At 41.1% G+C, this 26375-nt stretch overlaps 2 protein-coding genes across 11 annotated transcripts in view; one reads left to right on the forward strand and one right to left on the reverse strand.

Annotated features, from left to right (window-relative positions):
• The window catches only part of ppp1r9a (protein phosphatase 1, regulatory subunit 9A), a 126556-nt gene extending 124586 nt beyond the window's left edge, over positions 1–1970 (reverse strand). For 5 of the 6 annotated variants that reach the window (XM_045709835.1, XM_045709838.1, XM_045709837.1 and 2 more), the window contains exon 1: positions 1645–1970. The gene's annotated coding sequence lies outside the window, so the exon portion shown is untranslated. The remainder of the gene's footprint in view (positions 1–1644) is intronic. The other variant, XM_014178500.2, reaches the window with a different exon arrangement.
• On the forward strand, positions 1–26117 carry sgce (sarcoglycan, epsilon). 5 transcript variants are annotated; one of them, XM_014178501.2, is made up of 12 exons: positions 7–366; positions 8054–8176; positions 8482–8639; positions 9540–9612; positions 10802–11000; positions 13842–14004; positions 15773–15987; positions 16671–16697; positions 17288–17473; positions 18830–18873; positions 21351–21394; positions 23300–26117. In XM_014178501.2, the coding sequence occupies exons 1-12, from the start codon at positions 330–332 to the stop codon at positions 23348–23350; spliced, it is 1320 nt and encodes a 439-aa protein (XP_014033976.1). In that variant the 5' UTR covers positions 7–329; the 3' UTR covers positions 23351–26117. The 5 variants fall into 5 exon arrangements, with proteins under 5 accessions (XP_014033977.1, XP_014033976.1, XP_045565795.1 ...); XM_045709840.1 differs by lacking the exon at positions 7–366 and adding an exon at positions 1165–1241; XM_014178502.2 differs by lacking the exon at positions 16671–16697 and having other exon boundaries at positions 1–366.
• Positions 26118–26375: the final 258 nt, after the last annotated feature.

Consider the following 26375-nt stretch of genomic DNA (forward strand, 5'->3'; position numbering starts at 1 on the left):
GAAGGATGGATGGAGGGGTTATGTTGGTCACGCAAGGTCAATAGAACATGCGCAAAGAGAGATAGAGTTTGTTAATCTATTAGATTATCTAAATTCAAATAGTGATGATGTTTACAATTGGTGAAATTGCATCACACCCGTTTTAATGATAGGCGTGCGGGAAGGATATTTTCCAGCTTCTGCGCCAGATGTACCGACCAATGAGAGCGCGAGCGTTCGAACGAGGAGGCGGAGGCTGGAATTTCATGGATGCTTGTTATGTCTGTCAAACCACTAGCGATTAGAAAAATATAGATTTTCATATAAAAATAAACATTCGCAAATGCAATATGGATACTGTGGTTGTTGTCGTATGGCTGTCTATGGGTACGTATCGATTTTGAATGGAAATATTGAGAAATAGTTAGGCTTTTTTGTATTAGCAATATTAGCTAGTCGCAAGGTAGCTTGCTACAGCAGCTAACACGTTATGTGGTTGGTGGGTTGGTCATTTTTTCCCACTGCCATGGAAAAAATGGCTAAGGTTAGCTTTCTATCCCGTTATTCGGAGATAATAGTGGCCTTGGCGTTTAAATCTACACTATTTAGCTATTTAGAATATGAGATTATTAGCTATTGGTAGAATTAACTGGCTACATATATCTACCGGTATTTTACCATTTAAAGTTATTTTAATGTACTGTTGCAATAATGTTGCTATTACTTACTCCAAGGATGTGTTGGTGATTCCCAACATTTCTCTTTCGCGGATACATTGTATCACCTTATTCAAACCAGTTGTCCTACATGTATTATAACATACCAATATCACATAGCTACAGTAAATCTAAGTATGTCATGCAATTGATGGGCAAAAGTTATCTTAATCTTTTATTTCTTATACTGTCGTCATATCATTATGAATTGAATACATTTGCATGACATTATGTAGAAGCCAAAATAATGCTTTAGGCCTAATATTGTGTGAAAACATCTTTCCTATGTCACCACATGATTATAAGTACATTTTGCCATGTGCCTAGATGTGATAGAAATTACGAGTGAAGCATTCAGCAATTTCTTTTGCAAACATGCCTCTGTTTGAGAAAAGGTTCAAAATAAGTATTGCTTTTGTTTGTGTTTGTTGGTCTATTAAGTTTTCATTGTGCATGTATCTGGTTTCACACACACTGATGTGATTGGGAGAAACATCCATGTACAGCCTAATCTGGGTTTGAAGCAGAGAACTGCCATACAAGACGGTGAGTGGGCTGTGCAGTGGTGCACATCTTGTGTGACTCCTCCCTGACCCCCTCCCCCTCTATTCTCTTAACATGGTGGTGACACCCTCAAGTAGTTCCCTATTAATGGACACATTTGTGTTGATTGTAACAGACTGTGGTGTAACCTCTTCTGCTTTGTTTGTAATCTTTGCTCTTCGGTTTGTTTGAGTCACAGTCTAATTCTGACTAGCCCTAATTGTATTATTTTGAGATGCTGTAAGTGAGAGTGTCCTTGGTTACTGTAACTTTTTTAAGAGACTTTCCAGTGGATAGTAAAAATGTTGATGCCCGCCTATCCTAGACAATAGCCCGCTACTTGTTTACAGCCCTCTCCAAAAGACCCCATGACCTGGAGCGAGAAAATATATTCCTTGTTAGTTACCTCAGTCCAGAATGGTTGTGCATCAAGTTCAGTCTAGGTGCAGTAGGGACGTCTGAGTTTGCTGTGGTCCTCCCCTGCTAGCGACCGCGGCCTATAGAGCCAGTTACCCAGCACAGTTTCACTCCAGTCTAGAGAGACAGACCACAGGCTAGATCAAGTCTAATAGTGCTCCCATAAGTCTGTGTAGTTTTAATGCAAACTAAAAGCACATGCATTCCCCCTGACCGGAAAGGACAGATAGATCCACCTCCACCACCTTACATTCAACTGAACAACAGGACAGAGGACATCCTTTTGCTGCCAGACTATTTCTGGGCTGAGGCTGCTGTGTGCCCAAGGTCGGGTTGGTCCATAAAGGCATAAAAGCGGGTTATCCATTCTGTTAGTGATCTGCAGCAAGGGAACATGGCAAGGTGTGTGCTTTGTGTGTATACCATAGCTAATATGCGTGTGTGTGTGTGTGTGTGTGTGTGTGTGTGTGTGTGTGTGTGTGTGTGTGTGTGTGTGTGTGTGTGTGTGTGTGTGTGTGTGTGTGTGTGTGTGTGTGTGTGTGTGTGTGTGTGTGTGTGTGTGTGTGTGGGTCCTGCCATGGTTAGGGAGTTGAGCATTAACCATGAATGGGTGATGTATTAGAGGGGGCAGTTGGTTCATCATCTCCAGAAGGCCTTGCTGTGCCCAGAGAGCCAGGTGTAAGCAGATCTGATGCTATTAGCACACCCTGTCGCTAGCTTAACCAATGATCTCTGCTTTCTTTGTTTGGAGTCGCTGGACTGCATTCCAAATGGCACCCTATTCCCTATATAGACTAGTGCACTACCTTTGACCAGGGTCCATATGGCACTGGTTGAAAGTAGTGCACTACGTAGGGAATAGGGTGCCAGTTGGGATTCAGCCCTGTTGGAGTCTCTAATGTTTCGTCTGGCAGTGACCTGGGGAAGGCCATCTGGGCTGAGACAGAAATAGAATTAGGAATGTTGACCTGAATGTGGATATCCATTCTAGTAAGTCTCCCTCTATTAACGGACACATCTGTGGACAACATGTGTTTAATTAAACCACATCAAGAGTCTCTGAAAAGAAGGGTCAATGTTTGACCTTGGCTGTTGCTGTAACCGCCATGTGGTTTTAGAAAATAAGCTTGACTGTGTTGTGAGAGGGCTGCGTCTTAAGTGGCATCCTATTCCCTATACCAGTGGTTCCCAACCTTTTCGGTTACTGTACCACCAGCTGAACATTGCTCTGTCCAGAGTACCACTGAAGTATCCCTCATGTGCATTTTACCAGTAGGCCTATGGTCTCATGAGTCTTCTCAAGTACCCCCTGTAGATAGGCCAAGTACCCCCAGGGAACCACTGCCCTATGTAGAGTTGAAGTCAGAAGTTTACATACACCTTAGCCAAATACATTTAAACTCAGTTTTTCATAATTCCTGACATTTAATCCTAGTAAAAATCCCTGTGAATGTGAAGTGTCAGAATAATAGTAGAGATAATTATTTATTTCAGCTTTTATTTCTTTCATCACATTCCCAGTGGGTCAGAAGTTTACATACACTCAATTAATATTTGGTAGCATTGCCTTTAAATTGTTTAACTTGAGTCAAACGTTTCGGGTAGCCTTCCACAAGCTTCCCACAATAAGTTAGGTGAATTTTGACCCATTCCTCCTGACAGCTGGTGTAACTGAGTCAGGTTTGTAGGCCTCCTTGCTCGCACACGCTTTTTCAGTTCTGCCCACACATTTTCTATGGGATTGAGGTCAGGGCTTTGTGATGGCTACTCCAATACCCTTGATTTTGTTGTCCTTAAGCCATTTTGCCACAACTTTGGAAGTATGCTTGGGGTCATTGTCCATTTGGAAGACCCATTTGCGACCAAGCTTTAACGTCCTGACTGATGTCTTGAGATGTTGCTTCAATATATCCACATAAGTTTCCTCCCTCATGATGCCATCTATTTTGTGAAGTGCACCAATCCCTCCTACAGAAAAGCAGCCCCACAACATGATGCTGTCACCCCCGTGCTTCATGGTTGGGATGGTGTTCTTTGGCTTGCAAGCCTTCCCTTTTTCCTCCAACCATAACAATGGTCATTATGGCCAAACAGTTCTATTTTTGTTTCATCAGACCAGAGGACATTTCCCCAAAAAGTACAATCTTTGTCCCCATGTGCAGTTGCAAACTGTAGTCTGGCTTTTTTTATGGTGGTTTTGGAGCAGTGGCTTCTTCCTTGCTGAGCGGCCTTTCAGGTTATGTCGATATAGGACTCGTTTTACTGTGGATATAGATACTTTTGTACCTGTTTCCTCCAGCATCTTCACAAGGTCCTTTGCTTTTGTTCTGTGATTGATTCGCACTTTTCGCACCAAAGTACGTTCATCTCTAGGAGACAGAACGCGTCTCCTTCCTGAGCGGTATGACGGCTGCGTGGTCCCATGGTGTTTATACTTGCTTACTATTGTTTGTACAGATGAACGTGGTACCTTCAGGTGTTTGGAAATTGCTCCCAATGATGAACCAGACTTGCGGAGGTCTACAATTTTTTTCTGAGGTCTTGGCTGATTTCTTTTGATTTTCACATGATGTCAAGCAAAGAGGCACTGAGTTTGAAGGTAGGCCTTAAAATACATCCACAGGTACACCGCCAATTGACTCAAATTATGTCAATTAGCCTAGCAGAAGCTTCTAAAGCCATGACATCATTTTCTGGAATTTTCCAAGCTGTTTAAAGGCACAGTCAACTTAGTGTATGTAAACTTCTGACCCACTGGAATTGTGATACAGTGAATTATAAGTGAAATAATCTGTCTGTAAACAATTGTTGGAAAAATTACTTGTCATGCACAAAGTAGATGTCCTAACTTACTTGCCAAAACTATAGTTTGTTAGCAAGACATTTGTGGAGTGGTTGAAAAACGAGTTTTAATGACTCCAACCTAAGTGTATGTAAACTTCCAACTTCAACTGTACATTAGTCCACTACTTTTGACCAGGGCTCCTAGTGCTCTGGTCAAAGTAGTGCACAATTCAGCAAAACATTTTTTTTACCTTTATTTAACTAGGCAAGTCAGTTAAGAACAAATTCTTATTTACAATGCCGGCCTACCGGGGAACAGTGGGTTAACTGCCTTGTTCAAGAGCAGAACGACAGATTTTTACCTCGTCAGCTCAGGGATTCGATCAAGCAACTTTTTGGTTACTGGCCCAACGCTCTAACTACTAGGCTACCTGCTGCCCCACATTTAGCTTTATCAGTGTGGTGATATTGAAACAACATTCAGCTTTAGGCTAGTAATATCCCTACACCATAGCTCAATGATCATAGCAGTTGCCAGTCAGGTTCTATGGCTGATCCCAACCCTGTGCTTATTTCACATCTATACAACCGTTTAGATCATTGACCACCTTTTCCTGTGACCAGGTCCCCGAGGACAAAAGACATCTGGGACACTTTAAGGTTTAGTGTTTTGCTTCAGATGGGTTTCACAGATCTATTATGCTTCAAACAACTGTGTGTACTGGATAGGACATAGGCTAGTGTTTGTGTGTACTGGATATGACATAGGCTAGTGTCTGTGTGTACTGGATATGACATAGGCTAGTGTCTGTGTGTACTGGATAGGACATAGGCTAGTGTCTGTGTGTACTGGATAGGACATAGGCTAGTGTCTGTGTGTGTAGTGTTACCTTAATCTGACTGTGTTGCCTGTAATCTCTTCTGTACCAGAGTGGTTTAACCCATTATATGGACTCTTGCAGTGTTTACCGTAACTCCAATTAACTACAGATTATGGGCCGGTTTCTGGGACACAGAATCTTGGACTAAAAAGCATGTTCATTCTCTGTTGAAAGGGATTTTTTTAGTCCAGGTAGGACTAGGCCTAATCTGTGTCCGGGAAAGTGGCCTAAATCTCCCAATATGTCTTAATAATGATGAATGAATGAAGATGATGGTAACATGTTTTCCAGTAGGGAGTAGGGACCTTTTTTCAGCTCTTCCAGGCTCAATTTGCTGCAAATGGAGTTGGATTTATTTGTCTGCAGTCATGAACAGTGGAGCTGTCTCTCTCTTTGACAGACACACACACACACACACACACACACACACACACACACACACACACACACACACACACACACACACATACATCACACACACACACACTGTACTGCAGTTCTCCCTCCCCCTCCCATCCCAGCACACTCACTCTCCTATGGTGATTAAAAACTTAGCTCCCACCCACTGGAGGAGGAGGATGGAGAAAAAGAAAGAAGAAGAAACGCTCTGTCAAACCAGAGGAGAGGGGGAGGAGGTAGAGGAGGAGGGGAAGGAGGTAGAGGAGGAGGGGGAGGAGGAAGAGGAGGAGGGGGAGGAGGTAGAGGAGGAGGGGGAGGAGGAGGGGGAGGAGGTAGAGGAGGTAGAGGAGGAGGGGGAGGAGGAGCTGCCATTTGCCTCTGCAACACTTCCTGAATAAAGAATAAGTGTGTGTTTGTGTTGTGAATGGATAGACTCTGGTATAATGGGAGTCAGGGAGTATGAGACAGAGAAGAATAGCAGCGCTATTGTGCTTCTTAAAGCTACAGTCTGGGATTGGGACAACCATTTTTGTACTTTTACATGAATGATATAGAGCCATTGATTATTGGGGAATATAACATATAAATGCCTCATGACTTTTGCAAAATTGTCTTACCCTTTCAGAACCCACCATTCGACAACTGCTTACATAAACAAGTGGCGGGGCAGCCATTTGTTTGTTTGAATCCCAGACTGTAGCTTTAAGAGGCTGACTGAGTCCCAGTGCTGGTGCTACTTACTGCTGTTGACAACCATTCACTGCACTGGCCCTCTGACTCTCTGGTTTCTGATATCATAGGCCTTTCGCCCTTAACAACTACTGACAAGTCGACTGTAGCCTGGGTGCCTGGCTGACTGTTCTTGGACTCATCAGTGTTAGGCTAGGCCTATATCAAAGAGACTGAATCATTTAAACCTCTCTGGCTATATAGTACTGGCCTTGTTTGGCAAGAAAACAAATTGGTTAAAGGGGAAATCTGCAGTTTGAACAATAACAAAACAGTTACCCCTGCCACTGATTTGGTAAACAGCTTAGGGATGGGGCTGGAGAAATGTAACCACTCTCAAACTCATGAACTATGAATACAGGGCCTGATTATCCATGATATAACATGTATAGTTTTAACCATGTTTTGAGGCTATACAGTGTTTGTTTACATTTACATTGTTTACAAACAAATCACTAAAACAAGCTAATTTTTTAGGTTCTGATGGGGTACGACAGTTGAATTAAGCACATGAGGCAGATTAAGTTATATTTAAGCAATAAGGTCCGAGGGGGTGTGGTATATGGCCAAAATACCACGACTAAGGGCTGTTCTTAAGCACGACGCAACGCGGAGTGCATAGATAGAGCCCTTAGCCATGGTATATTGGCAATATACCACAAACCCCTGAGGTGCCTTATTGCTATTATAAACTGGTTACCAACATAGTTCTTTTTTTGTCATACCCGTGGTATACAGTCTGATATACCACATCTGTCAGCCAATCAGCATTCAGGGCTTGAACCACCCAGTTTATATTCTTCAATGATCAATGGGTATATGGTCCCGTATGGCTCAGTTGGTAGAGCATGGCGCTTGCAACGCCAGCGTTGTGGGTTTGAGTACCACCGAGGACCAGTATGAAAATGAATAAACTCACTACTGTAAGTGGCTCTGGGTAAGAGTGTCTGCTGAATGACTAAAATGTATAGTCAGGTCCATAATTATTGGCACCCTTGATAAAGATGAGGAAAAAATGACTGTATAAAATAAATTATACAAATAATGAGCAATACTGCATGCTAAAATCATTTCAAATTGTATTATTTTATACTAATACAATTGCTAAGAGAAAGAGACTTTTTTTAATAAGTAATAAAATAATCTAAAAAAGATTGGGGTTAAAAATGATTGGATCCCCTGTTTGCAGCACTCCAGCACCCTTGCGAGGATAATGACACAGCCTTTTTCAAAAAGCTTTCAGTATTTTTTGCTCATCTTTATCAAGGGTGCCAATAATTATGGACCTGGTTAGTTTAAAAGTAAAAAAATGGATGTAGCAACTGCAGATTGCCCCTTTGAAGCAGAAATAAACTGGCACCCAGATTACGTCGATTTATCACTCACGAGTCCAAATGATTTGAAAACCAAAGAGACTACAGCACTTTCCCCTCACATGTTTTGACGGTGATTTTCACCTTGTAAAGAGGCATTTTCTCCCTCCTGAATGTGGTTGGCAGGGGCTGTAATGATGAAGACACACACGGACGCACACACACACACACACACACACACACACAGGAGTCCCAGCTAATAACCTCTGTGTCCTCTCTCTCTGTGCTCCAGTGGTCACCATCCTGTCGAGGTCGCACGCCGACCGGAACGTCTACCCGTCTGCAGGCGTGCTGTTTGTCCACGTGCTGGAGAGAGAACACTTCAAAGGAGAGTTCCCTCCCTATCCCAAACCTGGTCTGTGTCTGTGTTCCTCATTGGATCTCTCAATTCAATAATAACCGAATTCCAATTGTACTATTACTACTAGTAGGCTACCTATTTATTATTAATACTAATGATAAATACTCATCTATTCAGTAATACAATATATTTCGCTAAGCTACAGTACAGCAAATACAGAGACCGTTTCACTATCACCATCAATGTCAGTGTCAGAGTAGAATTTACATCTCTCAGTCTCAAATCACGCTCTCAGGGCCTCGTTGACTAACTACTAGGCTAAGCGTTTATTGTACATGTACCAACGTCTGTCCGTACAGGGGATTCCAGCAACGACCCCATCACCTTCAACACCAACCTGATGGGCTACCCAGACCGGCCAGGCTGGCTGCGTTACATCCAGAGAACCTCACACAGCGATGGGGTGCTCTACGGATCCCCCACTGCAGAACACGTCGGCAAGGCCACCATCATAGAGGTGTTGGCTCCATGTGATGCTAAAGGAGTTAGAGTTGTTTGTCTGCAGTCATGAACAGTGGAGCTTTCTCTGACACACACACACACACACACACACACACACACACACACACACACACACACACACACACACACACACACATTAAACTACAGTACATTAGTAGTTGTAGATTCAATCAATCAATCAATGAATACATTATAACATTGAATGTTTTGAACTTTGAAATGTTTTGAACATTGACATTTTCAGACTTGGGGGATGTATAATCATGTGCATTCACCGGGTCTTGTCCGCAGTTAAGTTTTTCCAGCCAGGGTCCTATCAGTCAGATATGTGGATCACAACCTGTAACAATCATAGTAGTGGTTAGGGGTATAATTTACATGATATAGTTCAGCAATAGAGCTCCACAGTGGAGGTGTCATAATACCCATAAAACCTAGCGGTCAAGCAGGGAAATGGTTCCAATCGTTTTTCCACCAATCATTTTTCCCATAGGGGGTTTTAGAAACACTCCAAGGTAAGCCTACATGAAACACAGCCCTTATTTGAAGTGTTTCTGGGTATTATGACGTGTACTGTGATACTCTATGTTCACAGGTAGATGAATAGGTTTTTTGCACATATGTAAAAGCTGTCACATGGTGCGTTGTGATATAGCTTTTTCCTAGGGTTTTAGACGTGTAATTTATGTGTCCAAACTACTGTAGCATGTTCTCAAAGGCTTTAGGTTCCCTGTAGGAATGTTCCTGTAGGACGCAGTGCCCCAATTCCTTCTTCCCTCTGAGCCTTCTACTATGGAATATGTTTGCATCTGGCTCGGACCTCGCCGGCGAGCCTCAGCCTAGGACATAAAGCTGTAGTGATCTTGGCTTAAACTTTTACCCTTATTTGTTCCAGATTACTGCCTATAACAGACGCACTTTCGAAACGGCCAGGCACAACTTGGTCATAAACATCATGTCCACGGAAGGTAAGAAAGAGAGCGAGAGACAAAGGACAAGCTTAGTGAGGACATGATGAAGCAAGACGTTCTTAGTTTAAATCTAGAGGGTTTCTTCCGATGTTGACTAAAATACCCCAAAGCTAATTATTCTATTTCCTTGAAGATTGGCTGAATAACATTCACATAATATATATTAATATATTATCCAGAATACATCAACCTAAAAGGCTAATACTATACACTCAACCAGACCGACAATTTTAAATTTAAGTGTCAACACAGTCCAATACGGGACTCACAGTTGTGCAAATCAATAAACACACTTCTGAAAGCGCTATCTGAAAATCCACTGTCTGCAATTGACTGAAAACTGGCCTAGTACTCTAAACAAGTAGTTAGATTGTAACAGTACATTTATTCTGTGACTTTTAATAAAGTCATACCCAGTGCCACAGTAACCAATGCCTCACTCTGTGATCCTATAGGGAACAAATGATGATTGTGTATAAGGCAGATTAAAACAGTATTGTGAATGCTCTTCATGTTGAGGTCTACAGCTACAGTACAGGTGTAGGATCTTCATTTGAGCCAGTTTGCCACAGAGGAAATTAGTCCTGCAGCAACAAGAAATGTGAATTATTATGTAGATTGTAATTAATGGGCATTTTGGTAGGGGTTGATACAGGGAAAATCAAGTTAGACATTTCAAAGTGGAAATTTCTAACTTCAGAAGCCTTTTTAAACCTCAAATACATTACAAGTTCTAAAATGTCCTGTATACATCTCATTATGCTGTACGTCCGTACAGAGTCTCACTCTACATGTGATACAATAGCACCACGGTGCCTGGTGAAAAGCTGCCCAGCTGTTTCTGGCTCACGCGTACTGTGACCTCACTCACACTGAGCAGTTACGTCACTAGCCATCTGCCCAGAGCCGAGCCGCTGTCATAACAGACACATAACAGACACATAACAGAGCAGACAAACATTGGCCTTTATCGAACAGTTTGTCTGATATTACGGCCTTTAAATATCATTACATATGGTTGTCAGTTAGGGATGTATTTACAGCTCGTCTGATGTTACGGCCGTTAAATATCATTACATATGGGTATCAGTTAGGGATGTACTGTACATTTACACTTTGTTCACAGAATGATATTGGGCCTATTAAAATGAACAGATTATATCTGTAATCTCCCTCCCTCCCTCAGAGTACCCACTGCCATACCAGGCAGAGTTCTTCATAAAGAACATGAATGTGGAGGAGATGTTGGCCAGCGAGGTTCTGGGAGACTTCCTGGGCGCAGTGAAGAATGTCTGGCAGCCCGAACGCCTCAACGCCATCAACATCACCTCAGCGCTGGACAGGGGCGGCCGCGTTCCCCTGCCCATCAACAACCTGAAAGAGGGGTGAGGGCGTAGAAATAGAATCAGAAACCATTTTAGTGCAGTTCAATACATGGTTTAACAGAGTATGAGGATGAATTTACATATCAACATCACCTCGGCGCTGGACGGGGCGGACGCGTTCCCCTGCCTATCAACAACCTCATTGGGGTGAGAAACAGGGTCACCCTCAGCAGCCCTTAAAGGTCAAGAGTAGTTTGATACATAATTTGATAGAGGATGATGAATTAAAGCCTCTTCAGTTGATAGAGGATGATGAATTCAAGCCTCTTCAGTTGATAGAGGATGATGAATTAAAGTCTCTTCAGTTGATAGAGGATGATGAATTCAAGTATCTTCAGTTGATAGAGGATGATGAATTCAAGTATTTTCAGTTGATAGAGGATGATGAATTAAAGCCTCTTCAGTTGATAGAGGATGATGAATTAAAGACTCTTCAGTTGATAGAGGATGATGAATTCAAGTATTTTCAGTTGATAGAGGATGATGAATTCAAGTATCTTCAGTTGATAGAGGATGATGAATTCAAGTATCTTCAGTTGATAGAGGATGATGAATTAAAGAATCTTCAGTTGATAGAGGATGATGAATTAAAGTATTTTCAGTTGATAGAGGATGATGAATTCAAGTATCTTCAGTTGATAGAGGATGATGAATTAAAGCCTCTTCAGTTGATAGAGGATGATGAATTCAAGAATCTTCAGTTGATAGAGGATGATGAATTCAAGAATCTTCAGTTGATAGAGGATGATGAATTCAAGTATTTTCAGTTGATAGAGGATGATGAATTCAAGTATCTTCAGTTGATAGAGGATGATGAATTAAAGTATTTTCAGTTGATAGAGGATGATGAATTCAAGTATCTTCAGTTGATAGAGGATGATGAATTAAAGTATCTTCAGTTGATAGAGGATGATGAATTAAAGAATCTTCAGTTGATAGAGGATGATGAATTCAAGAATCTTCAGTTGATAGAGGATGATGAATTCAAGTATCTTCAGTTGATAGAGGATGATGAATTCAAGTATTTTCAGTTGATAGAGGATGATGAATTCAAGAATCTTCAGTTGATAGAGGATGATGAATTCAAGAATCTTCAGTTGATAGAGGATGATGAATTAAAGTATTTTCAGTTGATAGAGGATGATGAATTCAAGTATCTTCAGTTGATAGAGGATGATGAATTCAAGTATCTTCAGTTGATAGAGGATGATGAATTAAAGAATCTTCAGTTGATAGAGGATGATGAATTCAAGTATCTTCAGTTGATAGAGGATGATGAATTAAAGCCTCTTCAGTTGATAGAGGATGATGAATTCAAGTATTTTCAGTTGATAGAGGATGATGAATTCAAGTATCTTAGGCACTTCCAGGAACAGGACAGAGTAAATATTTAAATATTGCATACAAGGGAAGAGATAGATACAGACATAAAAGCATGGTTTGTTACCTAAATATGCATCCTCAGAAAGTACTATAGCAGCTTTATAATGCCTTGTCTACTGTCATCATCAAAGTATTGTATTCTTAAATAATGTTCAGAAAATTGTATTGCATCTGTTGCAACACAAGCATGCACTTACAGATGCTTATGCAATGCAGGTGGAACCTTACAGTAACCTTACCACTGTGAGAAAGTGAGAGAGAGAGAGACAGAGAGAGACAGAGAGAGACAGAGCGAGATCAACACTGTATTAGGCATTACAGCCTCAGACAAACACTGGCAGGCAGTTTTTAGTAGTCAGGGAGAATGAATCCCCATATGAATTGCCATAAGTTGTTCATAAAACATGCATGGCCCCATTTGGGAAGATACAAGGTTGTAGAGGAGAGCCCCATAGAAAGACTTGGCCAGCAGGGCTAAGTGTGTAACCTAGCTGTTAAATCTTCCTCTCCTCTCCTTGACCTTAAATGTGCTTGTGTGTTTGTATGTAGATTAGTCATGTGATATACCACTAACTGTCTCTCTGTCATTATACCTGTATTATCAGATATACCACTAACTGTCTCTCTGTCATTATACCTGTATTATCAGATATACCACTAACTGTCTCTCTGTCATTATACCTGTATTATCAGATATACCACTAACTGTCTCTCTGTCATTATACCTGTATTATCAGATATACCACTAACTGTCTCTCTGTCATTATACCTGTATTATCAGATATACCACTAACTGTCTCTCTGTCATTACCTGTATTATCAGATATACCACTAACTGTCTCTCTGTCATTATACCTGTATTATCAGATATACCACTAACTGTCTCTCTGTCATTATACCTGTATTATCAGATATACCGCTAACTGTCTCTCTGTCATTACCTGTATTATCAGATATACCACTAACTGTCTCTCTGTCATTATACCTGTATTATCAGATATACCACTAACTGTCTCTCTGTCATTATACCTGTATTATCAGATATACCACTAACTGTCTCTCTGTCATTACCTGTATTATCAGATATACCACTAACTGTCTCTCTGTCATTATACCTGTATTATCAGATATACCACTAACTGTCTCTCTGTCATTATACCTGTATTATCAGATATACCACTAACTGTCTCTCTGTCATTATACCTGTATTATCAGATATACCACTAACTGTCTCTCTGTCATTACCTGTACACCACAGGAGGCTGCTGAGGGGAGGACAGCTCATAATAATGGCTGGAATGGAGTGAATGGAATGAACCACAGGGAAACCACTTTGTTGATGTATTTGATCCCATTCCATTTATTACGTCCCTGCCATTTCAATGAGCCTCCCCAGTTAAGGGGCCGCCAGCCACCTGTATTATAAGCCAGTGTCTAACTCCCTGCCTCTCTCTCCAGTGTGTATGTGATGGTGGGGGCTGACGTGCAGTTCTCTTCCTGCCTGAGGGAGGTGGAGAACCCCCACAACCAGCTGCGTTGCAGCCAGGAAATGGAGCCTGTCATCAGCTGTGACAAGAAGTTCAGGGCCCAGTTCGACATTGACTGGTGCAAGATCAACCTGGTGAGGACTGGACAGGACCCTGGAACCATGGTGTGACCTCTTGACCTGTTCTCTGACCATATCAAACAAAAATGAGAGTGTATATGTGTTTGTGTGTTATGTCATATACATGCATACACGAATACAGCCAATCCACAATCTTCAGAAGAAAATGTATATTTAGTGATATTTAGGCATGTATACTGAACAAAAATATAAACATTTCAAAGATTTTACTGAGTTACAGTTCATATAAGGAAATCAGTCAATTGAAATAAATTCATTAGGCCCAAATCTATGACTGGGAATACAGATATCCAGGCTGTATCACAACCAGCCGTGATTGGGAGTCCCATAGGACGGCACACAATTTGCCCAGCGTCGTCCGGGTTTGGCCGGTGTAGGCCGTCATTGTAAATAAGAATTTTTCTTAACTGACTTGCCAAGTTAAATAAAGGTAAAAAAAAAAAAAAGATCTATATAATATGCATCTGTTGTTCACAGATACCTTTAAAGTAAAAAGGTAGGGGCGTGGATCAGAAAACAAGTCAGTATCTGGTGTGACCACCATTTGCCTCATGCAGCACGACACATCTCCTTCACATAGAGTTGATCAGGCTGTTGATTGTGGCCTGTGGAATGTTGTTCCACTCCTCTTCAATGGCTGTGTGAAGTTGCTGGATATTGGAGGGAACTGGAACATGCTGTCGCACACGTTGATCCAGAGCATTCCAAACATGCTCAATGGGTGACATGTCTGGTGAGTATGCAGGCCATGGAAGAACTGGGACATTTTCAGCTTCCAGGAATTGTGTACAGATCCTTGCGACGTGGGGCTGTGAATTATAATGCTGAAACATGAGGTGATGGCGGCAGATGAATGGCACGACAATGGGCCTCAGGATCTCGTCACTGTATCTCTGTGCATTCAAATTGACATTGATAAAATGCAACTGTGTTCATTGTCTGTAGCTTATGCCTGCCCATACCATAACCCCACCACCACCATGGGGCACTTTGAAACACAACGTTGACATCAGAAAACCGCTCGCCCACACGACACCATACGTGGTCTGCGGTTGTGAGGCCCGTCGGACGTACTGCCAAATTCTCAAAAACGACGTTGGAGGTGGCTTATGGTAGAGAAATAAACATTCAATTCTCTGGCAACAGCTCTGGCAGACATTGCTGCAGTCAGCATGCCAATTGCCCACTCCCTCAAAACTTGAGATGTCTGTGGCATTGTGTTGTGTGACGAAATTGCATATTTTTGTGTGGCCTTTTATTGTCCCCAGCACAAGGTGCACCTGTGTAATGATCATGCTGTTTATTCCGCTTCTTGATATGCCACACCTGTCAGGTGGATGGATTATCTTGGCAAAGGAAAAATGCTAACTAGCAGGGATGTAAACAAATGTGTACAAAATTTGAGAGAAATAAGCTTTTTATGCATATGGAACATTTTTGGAATCGTTTATTTAACTCATGAAACATGGGACCAACACTTTACATTTAGCGTTTATATTTTTGTTCAATGTATTTTCCCAGCCACCCTGCTAATACTATATATCTTTTAAGGTTCCAAATTCTGGTAACTTTCCCAAAATGTCCAGGTTGTCCAGAAATCATGTTGGAACATTACTGGAATCAGGAGGGAATAAGCAGGAAACCTGGGAACGCTCCAACCGGGATTTCTGGAAAAATTCAGAATTTTGGGGAAATTAATGGAATTTTGCCACCCTAATATCTATAATAAATGAAGTGCTGATTGAACCTCTCTCTTCTCCAGGTGGACATCACCAAGGTGGTCATGATCCACAGTAACCGTCCGGACCCAGGTACAGGGGTTCTGCCTGACATCGGGGAGTACAACCCCCCATCAGAGTCTCTGAAGAGCAGGGACTTCTTTGCTGACTTCCTCATCACGTTGGCAGTGCCCTCGGCCGTGGCCATGGTCCTCTTCACCATCCTGGGTTATTCCATGTGCTGCCGGCGAGAAGGGGTGTAAGTGTGCAGCTTTCACTTCTGACAGAAAGAGACACACACAGACTAAAACACATGCAGACACAACACACACACACACATTTAGGTCTACACTTTTAAAGAGGAGATGGATACAAAAGCATAGTGTTGTTTTGATGTCAGTTGAGGAGATACACGTTTACAGTTGGACTTTTCTTTTGAATTGTCATGTGGGGGTTGTCAGATCCTGAGGGATAGACTGATTAGTCTGAGTGCAGTGTCACCGGCCCTCAGTGGGAGTTATGGGATGTTTAGTTATGCTACTGAGCCACTATAGATAGACGTCAAGAGGTTAAATATTCTGGAAACGCAGCTTGTCAATAACCATCCAGTTTTATGGTCCATGTATGTTCTCCATACTGTTCTGTTTCAGGTCGATTTCTCATACTCATTTTGATAGTTATTAGCACAATCATCATGACATAGATGGTCAATCAACCATTATATTGCTCCTCCAACCACCCACCCTCATTTACAGGCTGGGAGACTGTCCCCTCCAACCTCCACCACTCAGTGTGTCCATGCAGTGCTGTTCACCTCTACCATTCATCCATCCATCCATCCATCCATCCATCCAATGCCACGTGCTCTCCATTCACTTCAGTGTGAATGTCTTTTAACTATTAATATTAGTATTTAATTCATTCATTTTGTTTTGTTTCTAGGGATAAAAGAAACATGCAAACACCAGAGTAAGTGTTTATCCTCTCCTGTGTTTCTTTTCTTTTGAGTTTGATCTGTTTTGGTTCTTCTTTGAACCCCCGATCTTTCAGTTGGTTTGCCCTTTCACCTTTTGCTTTCAAATCGCCATGGTGACATGCTCATGTCCATCCATACTGTCATCTGTGTGTTTACATACCATTATCCAATTAGCTGCTCAAAGCTGCAGGGGCATGTTAAGAAAGGAAGTTGATCTTAACCACAGATCCAGGGTCAGATATTGGTTCACCACCTCTAGTGGTTGAGTAAGCAGGGAAATCTCAGACCAGATTTGTTTAGAGAGAGAGGGATAGACAGAGAGATGGAGGGGGGAGAGGAGAAATACTCTCAAACAACCTCCACTAGACTCAGCAGATGGCAAATGACCAATAGTAACAACACAACACAGCTTCCTCCTACCAAGAAGAAACACACCAAATGCTGTCAAAATATTTCTTATGTTCTTATGTATTCCTTAATGCAAGTATGTACAGTACACGACTGTGTGCCTGTTGACTGAGATGATAAAAACTCAGATGGTCCATTCATGGTGTATTTTTCTGTCCGTCTGTCCTCTCCTCAGTATCCAGTTAGTGCATCACAGCTCCATCCAGAAGTCGACCAAGGAGCTGCGGAGCATGTCTAAGAACAGGGAGATCTCCTGGCCCCTCTCCACCCTGCCTGTCTTCAGCCAAAGTGGGGAGGTGGTGCCCCCCATACACCCAGACAACTACGAGACAACCAGCATGCCCCTGATGCAGACACAGACGTGAGTCCTGGCTAGAGTTTACAAACACACACATGCAGGGACATAAACACTTAGAAGAACAGATGCACACAATCTCTTTCATCCTGGCACCATCTATCTCTCTCTTTCTCTCATTATCTATCTATCTTTCTCTCTCTTATGGCAGGCAGCAATGTAGTGCGGTGCCAACCCACAGCTCTCTGCGTCCTCCTCCAACAGGACGGGTAGCCTATTATCATCAGAGAGGTCTTTGAAACCTTGAATAAGGGTTTCAAATTTGGGGAAATGACACTCTCTAATTATTTTATAGTCAGGAAATGTAGCTCTGTCTCAGATTCTGCTGTGGTGCAGTGGTTGCACAGCCTTTCCTCTACAGGGAGCCATGTTTTCTTATGTCTACCCTTCTCAATGGCAAGGCTGTGCTCACTGAGCCTGTACTTTGTCAAGGTTTTTCTAAGGTTTTGATCAGTAACCATGGTCAAATAGTTTGCCACGGTGTACTGTCGATTTAGGGCCAGATAGCACTGCATTTTGCTTTGTGCTTGTGTTTCCCAATAAGTAATGTAAGTAATGTAGTTTTGTTTTGACTGTCTTGTAATTTGGTTTATTCTGATTGATTGGATGTTCTGGTCCTGAGGCTTCAGTATGTTAGTAGAACAGGTTTGTGAACTCAGCCCCAGGACCAGCTGGACGAGGGAACTCTTTTCCTTTCTGATATGAGAGGGGTCACTGTATTTTAGATGCTTCCAAAACTTAATTGCTCTTTTTTGAGTTTAGTGGATTGTAGTTTTCCTCAGGACATGTACGAGAATCTTACAGAACTCTGCATGCAGGGTTTCAATGGGGTGTTTGTCCCATTGGGTGAAATCTTGTTTTACAAGTGGACCCCACACCTCACTGCCATACAGTGCAATTGGTTCAATGACACATTCAATTAGTTTTAGCCAAATTTTAATAGGTATTTCAATAGGAATTGGTTTTTTAATGGCGTAGAATGCCCTGTGTGTTTTCTCTCTCAGTTAATTCAGTGCATCATTAAGGTGTCCAGTTGAGCTTATTTTTAAACTTAAGTAATTGTAGTGTCTGCAGTACTCTATATATTTTGTACCAATTGAGATCTTTGGTCTAATTCTCTGAGATCTGGATCTCTCTCTCTCTTGCTCGCTCTCTCTCTCTGTCTCTTTCTTGCTCTCCCTTTCTCTCTCCCTCTCTTTTTTGCTCTCCCTTTCTCTCTTTCTCCCACACACACACAATGTTGTCCTAATACAGTTTGTACTAAACAAAAACATGAGTGAGACTTTTGTCAAACTGGCTTAGACTCTAGACAATGCTATACAACGTTAAATGCTCTAATAATCAGATGTTCTCTAATTTCAGAAACCTGCAGAACCAGATTCAGATACCACAGCAACAGCCATCAGGTTAGTATTGACTCCTGCTTTAGTACGATTCTTTTATTATCTCTCGAACCAATGAAAATGATACATTAAGGTCTCTCGCTGAGTAACATGACACCGTGGACTTAATCATGATCATCCTCAATCATCTAGCCCAGACATAGTCATTGCACGTCTCACGAGACGCATTTGTCTTTCTGCAACTTAATTGGCGGCTCGCTGCAATATTCTGAATGCATGTGTTGTGTTTTCCTCAGTCAGCTGAATGCGTCGTTTAGTTAGTAGAACAGTGGTTACGTGACTAACCTTCGATATCCGCTAACGGACCGGTAAAAGCGCTCGCTAGCGGCTCGAGATTATTATCGACTATGACCCCATCCCTGAAGTCTGCCATTACCTGATTTCACATATTCTTGTGCTATAACTTTTATTGAGATAATGACAATGAGGTCAGATTCAAAAGATTCATACAATTATTTTTTACACAGTTGTTTCATATACCCGCAAGTGAACTAAAATCAAATAGCTTGATGGTCCATGTTAATAGTATCTTACATATCATGTGTGAATCCATTTGATATGATGTAATAGGCCTATGAATCAATTTGAGTTTGCAATAGTTGTTTTTCCTGCTTTTATCTTTTTATCCAGATCAACCAAACACACTGAACCGAAATATAAATGCAATTGTGATTAGTTAAAACATATGGGGGTATTTCTGATCTGAGAGTTTGCATAGATATTGCAGTAATGGTTTTCCTCTCAGTTGAAGTAGGTCCTCATTTCCCTAAGGGGATGTCGAAAGTTGTATTATATACAATGTGTGTCCTTGGGTTTTCTGATGTCAGAATAGTCTTTATAGCCTACTTTTGCTCCTTTCCAAAATATACTGAACAACAAGATAAACTCAACATGTACAGTGTTGGTCCCATGTTTCATGAGCTGAAATAAAAGATCCCAGAAATGTTCCATATACACAAAAAACGTATTTCTCACATTTTGTGCACAAATTAGTTTACATCCCTGTTAGTGAGCATTTCTCCTTTGCCAAGATAATCCATCCACCTGACAGGTGTGGCATATCAAGAAGCTGATTAAACAGCATGATCAATACACAGGTTCACTTGGTCCTGAGGACAATAAAAGGCCACTCTAAAATGTTCAGTTTTGTCACACAACACAATGCCATAGACGTTTCAAGTTTTGAGTGAGCGTGCAATTAGTATGCAGACTGCAGGAATGTCCACCAGAGCTGTTGCCAGAGCATTGAATGTTCATTTCTCTACCATAAGCTGCCTCCAACGCCATTTTAGAGAATTTGTCAGTACGTACAACCGGCCTCACAACAGCAGACCACGTGTAACCCTGCCAGCCCAGGACCTCCACATCCGGCTTCTTCACCTGCTGGATCGTCTAAGACCGGCCAGCTGATGAAACAAATTGTCAGAAACTGTCGCAGGGAAGCTCATCTGCGTGCTCGTCGTCCTCACAAGGGTCTTGACCTGACTGCAGTTCAGCGTCGTAACTGACTTCAGTGGGCAAATACTCACCTTTGATGGCCACTGGCATGCTGGAGAAGTGTGCTCTTCACGGATGAATCCCGGGTTTCAACTGTACCGGGCAGTATGGCATCGTGTGGGCGAGCGGTTTGCTGATGTCAGCGTTGTGAACAGAGTGCCCCATGGTGGCAGTGGGGTTATGGTATGGGCAGGCAGGCAGGCATAAGCTATGGACAACAAACACAATTGCATTTTATCGATGGCAATTTGAATGCACAGAGATACTGTGACAAGATCCTGAGGCCCATTGCCGTGCCGCTCATCCACCGCCATCACCTCATGTTTCAGAATGATAATGCACGGCCCTGCAAGGATCTGTACACAATTCCTGGAAGTTGAAAATGTTCCAGTTCATCCATGGCCTGCATACTCACCAGATACTCACCACCCATTGAGCATGTTTGGGATGCTCTGGATCAACATGTACGACAGCGTGTTCCAGTTCCTGCCAATATCCAGAAACTTTGCACAGCCATTGAAGAGGAGTGGGACAACATTCCACAGGCCATAATCAACAGCCTGATCAACCTTATGCAAAGGAGATGTGTCGCGTTGCATGAGGCAAATGGTGGTCACACCAGATACTGACTGGCTTGCTGATCCATGCCCCTGTCATGTGAAATCCATAGATTAGGCCTAATTTATTTATTTCAATTGACTGATTTCTTTATATGCACTGTAACTCATTAAACTCTTAAAAATTGTTGCATGTTGCGTTTAGATTTTTGTTCATTCTTTACCCCACCTACACTTCTGTGGTGACTGTGTCTAACTAGACTTTAGCTCCTCCTTGTGTGCATGTCAATGAACTGCAAGAGAGCCCTCTGCTCAGTCTAACTCCCTGCTCAGTCTAACTCCCTGCTCAGTCTAACTCCCTGCTCAGTCTAACTCACTGCTCAGTCTAACTCACTGCTCCGTCTGTTCATTTTATTGCTAACAAAGGAGATAGAGATAATTATTGTATGTCAACATTTCGGAGACTGGAGGTAAGTATACTGGTCTGCCTTTGCTTCGATGTATAATTTTATCATTGCCAACTATATAAAAGACTATTTTACTTTGTACTTAATATGACATTAGTAAACAAGTTGAAATGGAGAATGCGCAGCGCTCGCCATTAAAATCATTTTATTTAAACAGCTATTAAAACCTCTTACATCTAGATGTTCCACTAGCGGAACGCCTCGCCAATATCCAATGATAGAGCGTGGCGCGAATTACAAACACCTCAAAAATCCAAAAAACGTCAATTTTTCAAACATATGACTATTTTACACCATTTTAAAGACAAGACTCTCCTTTATCTAACCACATTGTCCGATTTCAAAAAGGCTTTACAACGAAAGCAAAACATTACATTATGTCAGGAGAGTACCCAGCCAGAAATAATCAGACACCCATTTTTCAAGCTAGCATATAATGTCACAAAAACCAAAACCACAGCTAAATGCAGCACTAACCTTTGATGATCTTCATCAGATGACACACCTAGGACATTATGTTATACAATACATGCATGTTTTGTTCAATCAAGTTCATATTTATATCAAAAACCAGCTTTTTACATTAGCATGTGACGTTCAGAACTAGCATACCCACCGAAAACTTCCGGTGAATTTACTAAATTACTCACGATAAATGTTCACAAAAAACATGACAATTATTTTAAGAATTATAGATACAGAACTCCTTTATGCAATCGCGGTGTCCGATTTTAAAATAGCTTTTCGGTGAAAGCAAATTTTGCAATATTCTGAGTAGATAGCCCGGCCATCATGGCTAGCTATTTTGACACCCACCAAGTTTAGCACTCACCAAACTCAGATTTACTATAAGAAAAATTGGATTACCTTTGCTGTTCTTCGTCAGAATGCACTCCCAGGACTTCTACTTCAACACCCAATGTTGTTTTGGTTCCAAATAATCCATAGTTATATCCAAATAGCTGCGTTTTGTTCTTGCGTTCAAGACACTATCCGAAGGGTGACGCGCCGGCGCGTATCGTGACAAAAACTTTCAAAATATTCCATTACCGTACTTCGAAGCATGTCAAACGCTGTTTAAAATCAATTTTTATGCGATTTTTCTCGTAAAATAGCGATAATATTCCAACCGGGAGACCTTGTTTTCGTTCAAACACTGAAAATAGAAAATGGAGTCTTCACATGCACGCGCGTACCAGTGTCATTGTTCTCAGAACAACCACTTTCCAAAAGCCCTACTGTTTTTCGCCCAGGGACTGCAGAGTTATCATTCAACGTTCTGGCGCCTTCTGAGAGCCTATGGGAGCCTTAGAAAATGTCACGTTACAGCAGAGATCCTCTATTTTCGATAAAGAGGCTACAGAAGGCCAAGAAATGGTCAGACAGGGCACTTCCCATATAGAATCTTCATATGAGCTCTGTTATACTCACAGACACCATTCAAACAGTTTTAGAAACTTTAGGGTGTTTTCTATCCAAATCAAATAATTATATGCATATTCTAGTTTCTGGGCAGGAGTAATAACCAGATTAAATCGGGTACGTTTTTTTATCCGGCCGTGAAAATACTGCCCCCTATCCTAAACAGGTTAAAAGATTGATGTTTCGGTCTTCATCAATGGCTGAAACGTCAAGCTTTTAATAATTGTTTAAATAAAATGAAAGGTTATTAATGTTGAGCGAGCGTTGCCCCTTTTCAATGATGATCAAATTTTTTGGTTGCACATCGACTTTTGTTGGTTGAGTACCCTCCACTTTCCACAGTAGTAAAGTAGTTAATGTACTTACCATATTCCCATTGTTAAAATATTCAGTCTCAGAACCTGTAAACAATCAATGTTTATATTAGATCAAAATAAATGATATGATGCAATATGTTTGAATAAGGTATTTTATTCTCCATTCTAGGTAAATGGTATTCCTGAGGAGAGGAAAGTGGCTGAAGCACTTAACTTGTGACGAGAGAGAAGCCCAAGAGACAGTGGTGGAGCTGCTTTCTGTCTGTCCGTGTCCCTTTAAGCCAAGTGTTTTTCTATGTCTACATCCTAAATAGAGTACCACAGTATCAGTCATAATAGACATCAAACCTAGCGGTCAAACAGGGAAAAGGTTCCAATCGTTTTTCCCATATGGGATTTTTCGAAACACTTAAAATAAGGACTGTGTTTCATGTAGGCTTACCCTGGTGTGACGTTTTGATAACCATGTAAATCTCTTTAGGACAAGGTGACTTTTATCCATATATTTGCTTGGATTTATCCCCCAAAATGAAATGCTAATTAGCTGCTAATGTGGCTATCATAAAGAACTACAAATACCATGATGATCTGGAAGAGAATGCCAAATTGAGGCAAAGGTAAGAATCTCTGGATTAACTATCTAATGTTAGCTAAATGTAGTAATGAATAAATTGGCTAAATTTCTTTAAATGGACAATTCCGTGAACTATCTTGTGGAAGTTTTACATTAAAACAATACCTGTTAGCAAAGGTGTCAGCGAGAGATGACGTGCAGGAGCTTGCAGGGATTTGTAGTTTTGCATGATGTCTACTTTGACCCTAATTAGCATTTTCAAATCTGAGAGTAGAGCCGAATATATTGATAAAAGTCACCTTATCCTAGAGAGATTTAAATGGTTATCAAAACGTCACACCAGGGTAAGCCTACATGAAACAGTCCATATTTTAAGTTTTTCGAAAATCCCATATGGGAAAAATGAATGGTAGCAAAAGGATTGGAACCATCACCCCATTTGACCGCTAGGTTTTATGGGTATTATGACACCTCCATTGTGGGGCTCTATAGCACCCAATTTCCTATATAGTGCACAACTTCTGACCAGGGCCCAGAGACACTACGTCTGTCCCAATCTGCATGCCCCAGCAGTGCGTTCATACTCGACGCCAGTGTCCGTCAGTGTGCCCTTATGTATTTGAGCGAGTGGTGCAGAGTACAGTAAACTCATGATAAGTGCACTTAGTATGAGAGCAAGCTGTTGAAGTGCAATTCAGTTTTACCAGTCCCAATTCAATTACATTCATAACTGTGTGCTCTTATTTAATGCAGACGGTCACCACAATACTAAACAGCTGCATTTATCAGTAGTCGTCTGTGTGTGTGTGTATACCAGCCTGATCATGAATAACAAATGCTACATTCATAGGATATTTTGAAATATTTAGTGCATATGTTCTAGAAATTATATGATGCCATTAACAATATCATGTTAGTATTTTTACTTTCCTTGCACAATGCTCATCTTTAGAGGGGAACGGAGATGAACAGAGACGCTCGTCAAGTCTGATCAAATAAAAATGTAAATGCTCATTTGTCACATAACAGTAAAAACTAATTTGGTTTAAATTTGCTGTCCACTGTGTTCAACGGCTGCAACTGTAGCACCAGGCCCCCAGCACACGTATTATAGTAATCTGTTCAGCCCATCTGTGGAAGGTTAGAGGGGCCCACTCGCTCTCTCTGGGTCATTTCTTTTTCAGGGGCTGGATCAGCTTTAATATTGCAGATAGGTTGTAGCATCCATCAATGTATTGTCTGCATCATTTCCAATCCCCCAGATATATATTTTTTTATACACACACTTTTTTTTGAATATACCTTCATTATTCCCCGCAAACCCTACCACCCCTCCCCAATTGGAGTAAACTAATAAACAATCTACCTTGAGTTTATACATTCTATACACATTTTACATAAATTATATTTTGTTTTTATTCCTGGCCTTCCGTTATTTCTGACGTCCATCCCATTTGTTTCTATTTGTAACTGCTATTTCACATTTCTGAACCTATATACATTTTACAGACCCCACATGTTTTACATTGGTTATCTTAGTCCCACCCTTCAGCTCCATACAACCCCTCCCATCTAGCTCTTAACACCATCCATTTTGCATTTCTATTTGCCATATATTTTTCAACTGTGCTGTGATGCTTCACGAAAGTACTGAACCTTTCTATTCTCATAGCTTTAAAAGACTGTAAATTAAAAGAAAATGTTTGGCAAAAATGATTATTGATCGATTGACTATGACTTTTCAAATCACCCAGTAATGCTATCTGCAGCGTTAGTTCTAAGTAAATGTTGCAATTCTTCAGCCATTCCTGGACCTGTAACCAAAAACGAGCTACATATGGACAGTACCAAAATAAATGATCTAATGACTGCCTCCTCGCAGCAAAATGTGCTATATACACATCTCAATATCTCTCATTCTATTGGTTGCAAGAATTTTGTACAATAATGTACATTTAAAAATTCTAAGTTTTGAATCTCTCCAGGTTGTTGCATTAGTTACTTCCTTAATCCCACACATCCTTGGTGGGACATAAAACTGCAACCATCTTCTGCCACTGGAGTCTGTCTTTGGCCAGTGCTTGTCTTTGGGCATAGCTTTGGACCTGTCTCTTCCAGCTCAGCCACTACTGTCCGTCGCCATGACATTTTCTGGTGTTCACCTGAGGGCAACTTTGATTGTGTTTTTTAATCTCTGCATTAACACTGGAAAATCTCCATTGAGCATACATTTCAGTCCAGGACGAGGCTTAATCTGCCTCCGGGAAACATGTCTGACAAAGAAGTCAGACAAGATTTTTAGGAAGTTTTGTATTATTGACAATGTAGAATACAAATAAAAAGTATCTATAAATAAAATGGGTACAACTCACATTAAGATGTCACAAAATAATAAAGATTTACATAAAACATCTATTGGGGCTCTGGGGTAAACGTAGTTGTTTCTTCTTTCACTTTGAACCAAAACCAATTTAAAAAGATGCATCCCCAATAGTGAATAACATACAGAAAATCAAAATACTGTAAATCAAAATCTGTATCAAAATGTTTCTCAGATGGAAAAACAGGTTGACACTGAACAAAATTCTGTATAATTGCAATACATTTAGTCAGATCCTTTTACCAACATCCTTAATCAATAAATCAATTCATCAAAATGGGTCATGTTTTG

This window comes from Salmo salar, chromosome ssa27 (assembly GCF_905237065.1).
Source record: "Salmo salar chromosome ssa27, Ssal_v3.1, whole genome shotgun sequence".
NCBI lineage: Eukaryota > Metazoa > Chordata > Actinopteri > Salmoniformes > Salmonidae > Salmo > Salmo salar.

Bases quoted from the DNA above. Each gene is read 5' to 3' on its own strand.
- sgce (XM_014178501.2), top strand. From the start codon at position 330: ATGGATACTGTGGTTGTTGTCGTATGGCTGTCTATGG. The intron at 14,005-15,772 runs GTGAGGACTGGA...TCTCTTCTCCAG, and splicing joins ACTGGTGCAAGATCAACCTG to GTGGACATCACCAAGGTGGT. The intron at 21,395-23,299 runs GTAAGTATACTG...TCTCCATTCTAG, and splicing joins CAACATTTCGGAGACTGGAG to GTAAATGGTATTCCTGAGGA.